This window comes from Amblyomma maculatum, chromosome 5 (genome assembly GCF_055883805.1).
Source record: "Amblyomma maculatum isolate TAMU_Amacu chromosome 5, ASM5588380v1, whole genome shotgun sequence".
Taxonomy (NCBI): domain Eukaryota; kingdom Metazoa; phylum Arthropoda; class Arachnida; order Ixodida; family Ixodidae; genus Amblyomma; species Amblyomma maculatum.
The window spans coordinates 153933205-153946013 of record NC_139348.1 but is presented as its reverse complement, the minus strand read 5'-3'; the positions used below and the strand labels follow the sequence as shown (position 1 = coordinate 153946013).

The 12809-nt window shown below is 43.7% G+C and overlaps 1 protein-coding gene across 1 annotated transcript in view; it reads right to left on the bottom strand.

The window, feature by feature from the left end:
* The window catches only part of LOC146190002 (uncharacterized), a 32195-nt gene extending 19640 nt beyond the window's left edge, over positions 1-12555 (bottom strand). Inside the window, exons 1-4 of the mRNA XM_084604725.1 lie at positions 12261-12555; positions 11493-11584; positions 9037-9146; positions 6685-6807 (exon numbers count right to left, since the gene is read on the bottom strand). Of these exons, the coding sequence (XP_084460851.1) occupies positions 6685-6807; positions 9037-9146; positions 11493-11584; positions 12261-12387 (452 nt within the window). The 5' untranslated portion in view covers positions 12388-12555. The remainder of the gene's footprint in view (positions 1-6684; positions 6808-9036; positions 9147-11492; positions 11585-12260) is intronic.
* Positions 12556-12809: the final 254 nt, after the last annotated feature.

The following is a 12809-nucleotide window of genomic DNA, read 5'->3' as shown; positions in this document are numbered from 1 at the left end:
AAATTGGTTTATATTATTATTACGAAAGGAAAAGCACAGTGTCTCACATTTCTCAGCGGACACCTGAGCCCCAACGCAAAGAGATGAAGGTGGGATTGAAAGAAGAGATGCCGTGGTGGAGGGCTCCGGAATAACTTCGACCACCCGACCACCTTGGGATCTTTAACCTGCACTGATGTCGCACAGCACATGGACACCTCTCCATTTTAATGCAAAAACCTTACCTCACTGTGAAAATATCGCCTGGGTGAGATCTCTCTGCTAGATTTCGCGGGATATCTGTGGGGTTCTGTCTAACCTATAGGAAAAAAAAAAATATTCTCCACTGGGGATCGATCTCCTATCCCTCCGATCATCAGCCTAGCACTTTAACCAACTATGCCGTGCCGAGCACATGAGAACATCTCAGTTCTCCTTGTGTAGCGTTCCTGTCGTCTCTACAGCAACGTAGCGGCACAACAACACCTTCACCCCGGTCTGCAGGAGAGTGTGGTGGCCGCCATCTGCTGCCAGCTATGATGACCAAGCGCCGCAACGAGTGCGAACGTCATTGCCGTCGCTTGGTGCTACTCACCTTGAATTCGGCAAGGAAGAAGCCACTGTCCTCCGCTGTGCGATCGGCGGCGTTCTGTCAAATAAATACTACAGTAGGACCAGCGTCAGGCTTTCGCCTTACCGCTCTTAAGGGGTCTGAAGTGCCTCAAGAATTTTTGCCTTCATCGAAATGCAGCCGCCACGGTTGTTTTTGTTGCGACTGTAGGAAGGAGGAAAAGAAAATGCACGGGCCTGCCAACTGGCTCCAGCTGAGCTGTCTTGTATGAAGAGAGGAGAATGGACCATTTGCAGAAATCTCCAAGTCAGCTTCTTTGCAAGGCTCGTTTTCCAACCAGAAAGTCTCGTTATCCGAAGAAACTCACACAGTCTTTGTTGAAATGAAAAGAGGCAGGTGCCTCTTTATGGCGCACCAATCATGCTCGAGAAGTAAGGCACTGGACGATCTCCACCCCCTCTTTTTTGCATAAAAATGGGTGGTATTCAACCATAGTACCATTTTGCCACATCTCCCTGAGTAATCTTGTAGTCAAGTGGAAACGTTCCAGAGATTACTTAGAAAGGGGAACTTGCCTCTGTTCATTTCTTCAAATAATGTGAGAGTGGCGTCTGGGAACAAGACCGTTTGGCTGGAAAACAAGCCTTGCAGAGAAGCATGAATCACAGATTTCTGCAACTGGTCCATTGTAAGAAGAGAGAGAGAAAGCCGCACGTCGCAACAGCCACCATTGGGAGCAGTGGTGGCTGTTCCCAGCCGTCCGGAGCTGGGAACCTGGGAGGTTTTGCTCCGAAGGCTCTTTTGGTGGCTGTTCCCGTCCCTCCGTGGTTCTAGGAACCTGGGAGCTTTTGCCGTCGAGGTTCCTTTCCCACTGGTGTACCTGTATCTATTGTGCATGCCGCACTGCCCTCACGTTCGAACCCGGGAACTCCAATTCAGCAGCTAGCGGGCTCCAACCGCGGCGGTGTTTCGATGGAGATGAAATGTAAATGTGTCGGTGTGCTGTGTGATGTTAGTGCACATTAAATATTTCCACATGCTCTAAATTATTCCAGAGCCCTCCACAAGGGCACCTCTTTCTTCCTCCCTTCCCTTAGTTGCACGGTTCAGGTGTCCACCAATAAGTGACAAACACTGCGCCTCTCCTTTCCTAAAACCAGTTTGCATTTTATTTACATTTAACAAAAATAATTATAAAATTTCCAAAATGAAAAGGTGGTGTTAAAGGTGTTATTCCAAGGGAAGGAAAGTGTAGCAGGGGGTGGCAGAAAGTTAGGTAAGCAGATAAGGCTAAGAAGTTCGCAGGGGTCAAGTGAATGCAGCTAGCACAGGACAGGGTTAATTGGAGCCATATGGGAGCGGCCTTCGCCTTGCAGTGGGTATAGTCCGGATGATGATGATGATGATGATGATGATGATGAAATGTACTATCACGTCTACTCGTGAGGCGAAGCTTGAGGATCCCTTTAATTATGTTTTATAGTTCAAATTCCCTATTTCAGGATTTTTCAAGAGTGTTTGCTGAAATGGCCAGTATTATTTTGATCATGATTCAAGGGACTGACAACTGAATTTTAAGAGGGCACATTTTTCTGCAATAAGGAAAACTTTGCAGCCACAGCACTTGATCATGCAATGAATTTGCAAGAACACTGTTGTATAATTTCAAGGCAAAAGCCATATATGCCTTATTGGAAAGAGAACCCGGTGCCGTCTTCAGTGTCCAAAAAAAGTGGGCCCAAAAAGCCCACGTGATGTCATCAACACAGCCAAAGTGGTCCATCTCTACAATAAACTTTAATGCACCCTGTAATCCACTTCTTAATCAAATTCTTAATTCATCTCATGCTTTCGCATCCCTATGACAGCCCAGAGCAATATAATCAAGCCTCACTGATGACAGTTTTACAGTGTCATAACTACTGGCGGTTAGCACTTCAACCAAAAGCAAAGCCTTGTGGCCCCACCTAGTAAACAAGTCCACAGCACTTCATCAGCAATATGAAGGGGCACTGTTTTTCTTTGGCCGGTGTGGTACAGACAGCATAACTATAATATAACCATAGGATTAAAATGTCTAGGGAAAAAAAAAACAGCTATGCACTTAAAAACATATGAGCAACATTACTACTTCAACGAGGAGTGATGTGGTGAGTTACAATGGTAATGGCAAAATTACATTGCAGGGCATCACTTAAGTTTGCTTTATGTGGTTTCCTCTGTCAAACTAAAACTACAAATCCTTATTTCTTCAAAACTGAACTTTTCAATTTTTCTCAATGAGACATGACATTTTCATTTCACCCATAATCTCATGATATATCCTGGTCAGCCGTCAGTCTCTCGAGGAACTTTGCGCAAGTCTAGCTATAATTTTATTCTCTCGCATTTTGACCTACCCATTGCAGGTCAAAATTTTAAGATAGAGGTAAATGACCTTATATTAAAAGGGAAGGACACTAAAGGATAAAAGAAAAAATTCAGGTCACCTACCAAATCACTAGTTATTGATGTGGGTTATTTCAGTGATTGTAAACGACAAGGTTTTTCAAACAGTTGGGGAGAAAAACAAACTGCCGAGCGCACCCAGATAGTCAAAGGTGACAACCAGTGCGCACACCCCCTTACAGTGTAAATCAGTGACAAAAAATGGTGTTCTATGAAGACTGTCTAGATCTGCTATTGTTTATAGTTTCGGTAAACATTCCAAGTACATCAGTGTGGCTGTGTCATGTGTGTCTCTCGAAAACCATTACCATCTTCGACAGCATCATCCCTTTGTGGGACCCCGAAAGTATGTGACTATGCGGCACCAGATGCTGTGCACGTTCACCAGAAATCTTGAAGGTATAGCCTGACGGTTCAGTATTCGTTTGGTGACAGGCACTCAAAGGCAAGGGAGCTGGTGGTCATCTTTTCAAAGTGAACAGGCCTATTTAGAGAGCTTAAAAGGAAAAATTGCAGCTCTTTCTCATCATAGACAGCCACAGAAGATCATATAAAAAGATTTAATTCCATAAACGCCCCTGTCACTTGAATGAGGATGTAAATATGATATCCCATCAAGCACCTCATTTGAAAAGCTGGATGGTTAATGTCTAGGCCTGCTCTGGCTACGCATAGCAGTCGGTGGGCACTATGCTAGAGGGTTTATAACTTTTGAGGTATTTAAGGCCGTACCGCTTTCTTATACATTAGCTGGAAAATGTTCCTGTTCTTTCATGCTTCAGGTAACTCTGAAGTCTTGATGCATTGTGTATATTAAAATATTAAAATGCAATCTTTCCGAACAATGCATCAGTGTCCTTTTTCAGAAGAGCTACAGATATTTAATCCTCACCTAACACTTTTTCCTCGTTTCGTTGCTTGTAAGGCGTTCTTTAATCCTTAAACACAACTGGAGTTGCCATATTTCCGGTGCTGATGTTTTAAAGTACCATACAGTCCTCTCGTTAGCCTACCATCACAGAGCCAACAAAAAAGCCATGCTGCAGGTGGCCTCTACCAGGCCGGCTTCTTCCCTGCCACTTTAACGTTTCCATCTAACAGTAACAATAATTGATTGATTGATTGCTTGATTGAATGTCCTTCATTCTGGGGGGAAGGCACAAGGCCACTGTGGGAGAAAATGGGGAAAGAATGAACTACCATATTTTCGCGAATATAAGCACCCCCATATTTCCGAAAAAAAGAAACCCATGCAAATCTAAGCATCCCCGTTTCGTGCACGAAAGTGCGCGTATCCAAGGCCGCAAAGCATGCTTTCTCACTCTGTCATCAAATCGAAGCTGCCAGAGTCCCACGGTGGCATGGCGTTCACGACATAACCTCCAGCTTCACGTGTTGCTGTATACAAAACACTACATGAAAGATGGCGGCAATATAAAACCGGCCAAAAGTGACCTCAACACCTCTATTAGCGTGTTGTCATGTGGGCCAGGTATTGGCGGCGCTCGGCAGATTGCATGGACATCACAAGTGTGTGTTGCATGGTTTAGTGTCAGTTGTTTGAGAGCCGTAATGAAAGTCGGCACGCGTTTGTAGAGGGCTGCTTAGAGTTTGAGGTTTAAACAAACTACAATCACATTTGCCAAATAGTTCTATGACCCTATCCCTCTTCTCCTAACCCTATTTTACAGATCTTCTCCACTCCCTATTTTAAAGAAAGCATTGGCACTTCATCTGCAGCGAATGACACTACTGTCGCGCTGTCAGCAGTCTCTCCTATGTTGCCCTTGATATATGAGACCTAAAGAAGAATGAGTGACAACATGAAGGCACAGAAATTCCTTAAATAAATAAGCCAATTCATCGACAAGGTAAATCTATCTAGAATGCTGCATTTTCGTCAAATATACATACTTGCAGCTTAATTTAGTGCAAAATATCGATCTTTGAGGCTCCACAGGGTCGGAAATATTGGTAGTGAATATGTATACGTCCCCACGAGGTGGGTGACGGTTCCGCAATGGTACAAAATAGGGTGCAGGTCCAAATAACTGGTCAGGTACTGTAACTCAAGTTCTATAACAGGCAGGATGATAGCTTGACCCTTATTCTATTCATTGGTAGAAACAATGGCATGCACATATTAGCAAATTTCCTGAAGATAAATTTATTAGAAGCTCTTGTGTGTGTAAAATTGCTAGGCAAACATGACACTAGACACCCAAAAAGATCATGACAAAACACGACACGTGAAAAGCTTGCGATAAAGACTCACATAACATATCATATAAGTCTCCAAATACTTGTTTTGCTTGTAATTAAATGGCACATTTGGAACCAGCATACAAAAGCATGTTCCTTGGAGAGTTCATAATTTTTTTTTTTTTTTTTTTGCAAATAAAATGCTGTCTTTGATAATTACTGAAGTTGTCCATGAAAATACTGAACTATGCTTTTACTTCATTCATTACCATTTCGATATTTTCACAGGCCTTTACGTGTCTTCATGATTTGACAATGCTGCCCAGCCTCCAATACATTACTTTTTAATATAGTATTATTTATTGAGCTTCATTGCAATGACTTCTGTCCTTTAATTGAGAATTCTGAATATGCTCTAAGCCATATTTTTAAAAATCAATCAAACTGCTTGGTGTTTCCTGCCAGGAAGTGCTTGAAGACCTATCTATGACTCTTAGAACACTTGGGTATTGAACAGGGCGGAGGCTGTAAAAAAGATTGTAGCTTAACTCTTTAGTCTTCCTTAAACAGGTGTTGATAACTGTTGCCCAGTGTCAAATATGGCAGCAGATTTTAACATTTAAAATGAAAATAGTCGAGGTATAAGACATGAAGGACACACTCGTGCTTTCAGCACCAGTCACTTTTCAAGTCACAAAGCTGTATGAAACTGTCTAATCTCTGGCACTTCTTCCATCACCGTAGCCAAGGCGCACCTTTTCAACAGGATTCTTCCGCCCATGTTATGTTCAGTTTCTGATGACACCGTGGAACACTTCAACAAATACAGATGCCCGACACAGCATTACTCGTCACCACAGAAAGTTATGAACCAGAGCAGGGGAGCTCAATCCTATTGCACAGTTAAACACTCTCTACCGATCAAAATCCACTCTCTGCCAGTAGGACATCACTTCCCAAGAGCGGCTTCTGCCATTTCATCTTTTGCTTGCCGCATCCCTGCCCTCCCTGTGCTTAGGAGGTACTCCGATAAAGTGAAGTACAGGGAAGAACGCAGAAATGTGTTATAGCAGCAACACTTGTCAGTCTGCACTGCAGAGCTCACCTACATCCATGGCCATACGGATAACAATGAAAATCGGCAAAGCCTCCACAAGCACACACTGGATACAATATTGCCCATGCAAGCTTATTCACGGTATCCAAGCAAGCTTGGAATTAGAGAAAAATAAAGAAGATGGAGACGCAACAGATAAGAAAATGGCGGCCTAAAATCAATAAAGAGGCTTGAGCGGGCGGTCATCATAGATACAATTCTGTGGCAACTGCACCCAGGGCTGCACGAGTATACCTGAAAAGATTTTCTTCACGTGACTGTAAGCCCCTCCCAGACACACCTGGTCACTTTGTCAATCATATTTCTGCGGGAACCTGTGCAAATGGTATTGCTAAGCGTTTGCCATTCAAATTTAGGGTTGACTTACGTGCTCAGGAACTCTTCGGGGAGGTCCAGGATCTCCTGAGGGATGGACTTGCCCGTGAGGAACACGGCCACTTCTTGAGTGAAGTTGTTACAGTTGTGACGGAACAGGTCATATGTGTGCGGCCTGCGAGGAACAAGGCACCAAGCCTTCGGGTCAGCTTCAATGCTTTCAAAGGCAAAGTTGTCACATGGGAGTTGCTGTACAGAGCTGATGAATCTGATGACGGCAGCATGCTTTTAAAGGGATTGAACATTGACCGACCATGCCACGAGATCATGGTGGAAATGGTACAGATTGAACACTCCAATATCCAAGAAACAATTTTGCAAGTGAACATTGCAGCAAACAAACTGAACTGCCTTCTTGTGGTGAAAAGCTGTCATTATAGGTACAGTATGTCACGTGGCCCCCATCTCCAGAAAATAGCACCTTCTCTAAGTGCACGCTGTTCTTTTTTTTTTTTTTCTCGTGAGTGCTCATTCTGTTTTATTATTTTTTTGCTCTCTTAAGCTAGACCTTCAGTAATAAACAATGCTCCCTTCGCACAGATTTAGCTTTCATCACTAGATGGCACCACACGATTCTCAGTTTCTTGGATGAAGCAGTAACAATGGCACCCTTTTGTCGACGAGGCGTACATCCCTGTGCCATAACAGCCTGAATGGGGAAACTTAAATGGACATTTCTCCATACTAAAAATGTCTAATTACTATCTGGTGGGCGACATTTATACTAGTTTTCAGTGCAGCGCTTGCCGACGCGCAATAGGCGTTGCACTTGCTGAGCAAAATTTCCTAGATCAGACTACATAAAAATGAATGAATGCACTAAGAGAAAAATTATCGGAGAAAATTTCATACAGCGTGCATTATGAAAGCGTCCACTTTAGACAGCAAGCAAAAAATTGGATGCATAAGCCACAGCGTTTGGTCCCTTTAACAACAAGGGGGTAACTTGACCAAGCAACACCTTAGCTTATGCGTTTGATCTGCCTGGCCTGTGGTTAAAGATCTGTTTCGCTGAGCATTTGACTTCAGACAATGTGAACACATAGGAAACCTTGTACCCACAGGAAATCAGTCCACACCTAACGGAACCGGGAATTTAACACTGCACTTAACAAGGTAGAAGCTACAAACCAATCAAAGACATCGCAAAGGTACGGTGATGATTTTGCTGGTTTTGTGTGTGAGTTAGGTTCTCTTCCACACATGCGAAGCTATTTCATAAAGTAACAAAATTTAGGCTTCAAAGTCTTGATTTTGCCTGTGGCCATTTAGCTGAAAACCGTATCCCCTTCCTCTTAAGGCTACTAAAGAGACTTAACTCTTGTCGTGTAGTATCTTTCTGCCTGTATCTCCAAACAGCAGAAGAGATAAAAGGCTGGCACTCCGAATGAGCAGCAATCGCAGCTGTGAAATCACACACTCAACCTGCTGTGTGGTTCGATTGCAACGTGAACATGTCGTAACCCTGCTCAGCCTAATTTTCATAGGATATCACACAATATATAAGCATTTATTTCTAGACTCAACAGCTCCTTGAGGCATTAACTTCTGAGTCACCTATCACCTTCAACCATCACCATCAGTCCATCCCCCTCCACTGCTGGAAATGAACGCCAAATAATATCACAACCTATCCAAAGCACCCTGAAAAAATTCTGAAAGATTCTGCACGCAGCGTCACTTCATAAAAAACAAACACTTCAACCTTCTTAAAGCTACACTGAAGACAGATTGAAGCCGGCCTGCATCGACAAAGTGTCCTGCACTAGCACGAATAAAAGGACTACAATCACTGAAAATGGAGCTGCCATAGGCTAGAAAAAGCGAAACAACAAAGAAAGGATATAGCCACCATAGTTGTTTATTGATTTTCTAACCAGAGTGTTGGCAACACAGTTTACAAATGATGATCATTGAATGCACTTCATTACTGCCATCACATGATTAGATCCAGTGGCAAAACCAAATCAATTTCTAAAATCTAATCTTTTGCGCAATGAAGGAATTTTCTGCTGCTGGAATCAGCATAGACATGAAGGGCCAAGTCTTAGAAGTTTCCTTAGCTGAGTGAGGATACCTTAAGAGTGGAGCGCACTCCTCTAGTCAATTTTTAAATATGCCCCAAGGAAGGAGTATTTAGAGAAGCATATTTAAATATTCATTGAAGGAGGGTGCTCCACTCTTGAGGCATCCTCACTCAGCTAAGGATCCTTCAAAGATTTGGCCCGAAGAAGCACACAACTGATCTTCATTGAAAACAAAAGTTTACGGGTTCAATGTCCTTTTTAAAATGCGTTTCGAGAAAAAGAGGCATTCTACTTATTTAGCCAAGAGTGGGACATACTTGTAGCTAGATTCTCCCAGTGCAAAGATGTACTCCAAGAAGAGGCTGTATGGTAACTCTGTGCGACCCAGGCTCAGGATTTGGTCTGGCTCTTTGAGGATGGTCTCCCCCTGGATTTTGTGAAATGGCAAGTGCCTTCATCAGTCTTGCTGGAAACAAAAAGCTCAGGTGTGTACAGCCACGGACAAACATTTGCAGGATGCAGGTTCGGAGATAAAAATTCATTTCTCCAATGAAAACTTTTGATGAAATATCAGAGGAAATGTGTGCTCCATTCACAGGAGAAAAAAATATATCAGCGCATTGACTTGTGGGACAAAGCGAAATAAATATTTTTTTGCAAATCCCCATCCACCAGACTTTTGTCCATGACACTGCACAGATGAGGGCTTCAAATTTCACGAAGAGCAAGGAGCACGAACAAAGGGAATAAAGGGCAGGACTAATTTGATCATGTGACACAAGTAATGGTCAAGAATATATGTATAGCCTTTGCAAAACAGTACATTGACTATTCCCTATTTCAAGTGCCACAATGGCTCAGAGCCTTCGTGGCTGCTAGACACAAGTTTTGGGTTCAATCTGACTTCAGCCAGCTCCTTTTCAACTGAGGGAGACTGCTGAAATGTTCCTGCATTAAGGTAACTATGTACATTAAAAAACACCTGCAGAAAAAAAAAACAGCCTTGCGCTATGGCATGCCACAAGCAGTTCTTGGGTCCCGGTATCAAGGATGCCGAGACAATATCATAGGGAAAAGAAAGTGGAAGATAATTTTCTTAGAGATTTAGAGCTTTGTAGAGCCAGAAGCACCCCAGAGGTCACAGAGCACCATTCACATAGCGCACAAACCCCTCGTAAGCTGGAAAAAGAACAAATGGTAGACTTTTTACACTATTCAAGTTCGCTGCTTTCCAGAGATGAAGTGCCAAAAATTAAACCCACTTCACAGACTGTGTTCTTATCTGTGATTTGGAACGCTACCGGAAAGCGAGGCAAAGAAGGTATAGGTTAGTCTGTGACAGTGCACAGGAAGACAGTTGCGTGCTTGCAATTTTCTTTTTGTAATCGGTGATGCGGAACTTTTGTTAAACCAACAGCCTTAAGCTTTTTACAAGCTTGTGCATGACAAGCCAAGCAAATAGAGCGAAAAAGCGAAGCACTGTTATCTATATCTGACCTCCTGGAGGAAAGTCCCATTGGTTTCACTGGGGTGGTGCGATTCATCTCCACAAAAGCATTCAGCTTTCCCATGATGAAAATGGGCTAGCCATTTACAAATAACTTTGGGCAATGCTTTGAATAGTTATTGCTAGCATTTGACCATAGAATTTCGTTTTCAGCAAGTGTTCATTTATGAATATAAAACAATATGGGCCCCATCAATGTAACCCCCAAATAATGCGCCATTGTGAAAAATGCTGACATTTTTCCTTTCTTTTTACGTTAAACATAAAATCCAAAAGGTTGCTCCTCTGCTGAGTCAGGTATGCACAGAAAAGCATAATTTTCACTTGTGATTCATTCCCAATTTGGATCACTGTACCGGTATTGAGAGTGTAAGTGCCTGTGGTATATGCCCCCATTGGAAAGTATCCACCAGATCCGAGCATTCCTGGAGTGACCTCGTATACAGCCAGGCTAAAAAACCACAATGCTCACGATGATTAGTCAGCATAACACCTCTCTTGCATACAAAGAACTTTCCACCAATCACTCTGTTCCCCAATACAATGATTCAAGAAAGGAGTTGCTCCTGTTATTCTTTTTTGGGGGCAAAGGAATAGAAACTTCAAGACCTTCTATGTACGATAAGCAGATGATTTGAACTGGGCTTCGCTGCCAATTTCAATGCCTATGCAGCAGCACAGAAAAGGGTCGCAGGCTCAAGCATCTCATGACTGCTGCTTGTATATCAATTACTGTAGTCCTTGCATCATACAGACCCATCGGCATATCTTATAATGTAAGAATTAGGCCCTTGATGCATATTATTTTGCATTTCCTTTAGCAATGGGCCGGGGTGACATACTGCTACTGAGTTTGCTACTTGTGCAACCACCGTACAACGGCTATCGCGAATAAAAGGCGACTCATTCCGTCGATCGCACGCAGGACACGCAGTATAGTTTTCGTATCAATGACACCCAACTGTGCGACCCTACCCATGGCAGGACTGCATAGCTGACACCACGGAACCGTTCGACAGCTCAGCCAGGGAATCCAGCACTGGATCTCGTGAGGCGCAACTCGAACACAAAATTGGCGCCACAACCCCCACCCCCCCTCCCCCCCTCATTGACACATGACCGCACGCCGCGCGGCAGGAATGTCATGGACAGCGAATGAGGATGAGCTGTAGGCCATGATGACATCGCATTCCGTGCGCGCGCGCTATGAGCGTTCAAACAACAACAACACGGGGTTGCGGTGCAGGAGGAAGTGATGGCACTTACCACTCCGCAGCTCTCGATTCCCATTGAACCAAAGAAGTATTCCCTGCCGTAGACTACGATGCTTGTGTGCCAGATACCCGGTAGCTGCTTTCCTGCAAGTAACACGGGCACAGACGACTTGTTGCATCAGTACGACGACAGTCACTGGCAAAGGAGCAAGAATTGGTGATCAAAAATGCATATATATATATATATATATATATATATATATATATATATATATATATATATATATATATATATATATATATATATATATATATAACGATAACTGATAAAGACAAAACAAGACAGCCAATGGTCATTACCCTTCTTTCTGGCGGGGATATACTACGTGAACAATGATGCAGGAAACAAGACACGGCCGAACGTCACTGCTGCAGTCCGTTCGCAGTAGCATGTATTTTGTTTCTTGCACTGTTGACATGTTATCAAAGAAAAACGATCGTCGCAGGGGAAAAATGAGACAAGGAGACAACGTGTAAATTCGCACATTCAGTCTCCTTTTAGCAGGGGCATTCATCACAACCTGATATCCTTAGAGGAGCTGGACCGGCCTGCAGAAGGCTATTTATAAACGCTCACCCCCCATGCCGTGGTTACATGCCGAGGATCGCTGTGCGCTTTTTTCGACACACTTATAAACAAACGCGCTGTCGGCAACAAGCCCGCTTTTCAAGGTCATTATCGATGAGAAAATTTCGAGAACTGAAGAGAAATGCGACAACAAAATGCGGATATGTGAAGCGCATCAGGGGGAAACGTCACCTAGAAACATGGGCGAAAGCGTCTTGGCCAGTCCCCGGGAAAGGTCGTAAATGTAGAGTTGCACCTCGAAACTGGTCTCAGCTTCGATGTGCGAAGTGTTGTTCTCCATGTCTCCGGATACGTTCATGGCGATCTCAACGTGCACTCGCTATCGTTCGGAAAGTGGGGATCGCTAGACTGCACGGGAGGCGCGGCACCGGGATCGGCAACTGCACAGCATTTCCGACTGCCGATGATGTTGCAGAACGGAGCAAAGAGCACCCCACCGCGGGAACCATGCTACTGGCTGCTTTGCGCGCTGGCCGCGCTTATTACGTAGCGCGCAGATCGGGAGTGATGCCGTTGGTTACCTTTCCGCTCTATTTGGCCGCAGCTAAAAATGTAGTTGACTGTGCGTGATGTTGAAGCTGGTAAATTAAATCACTTCGATAATGGCAAAGCTCGCGCTGAATGCACCGAGTGCAGCGAGAAATTACGGAAATAAGGCACTATTTTTGAAACAGCGATTGGAAGGTTTTTCTGCTAAGAAATAAACACAGCGCGAAGACC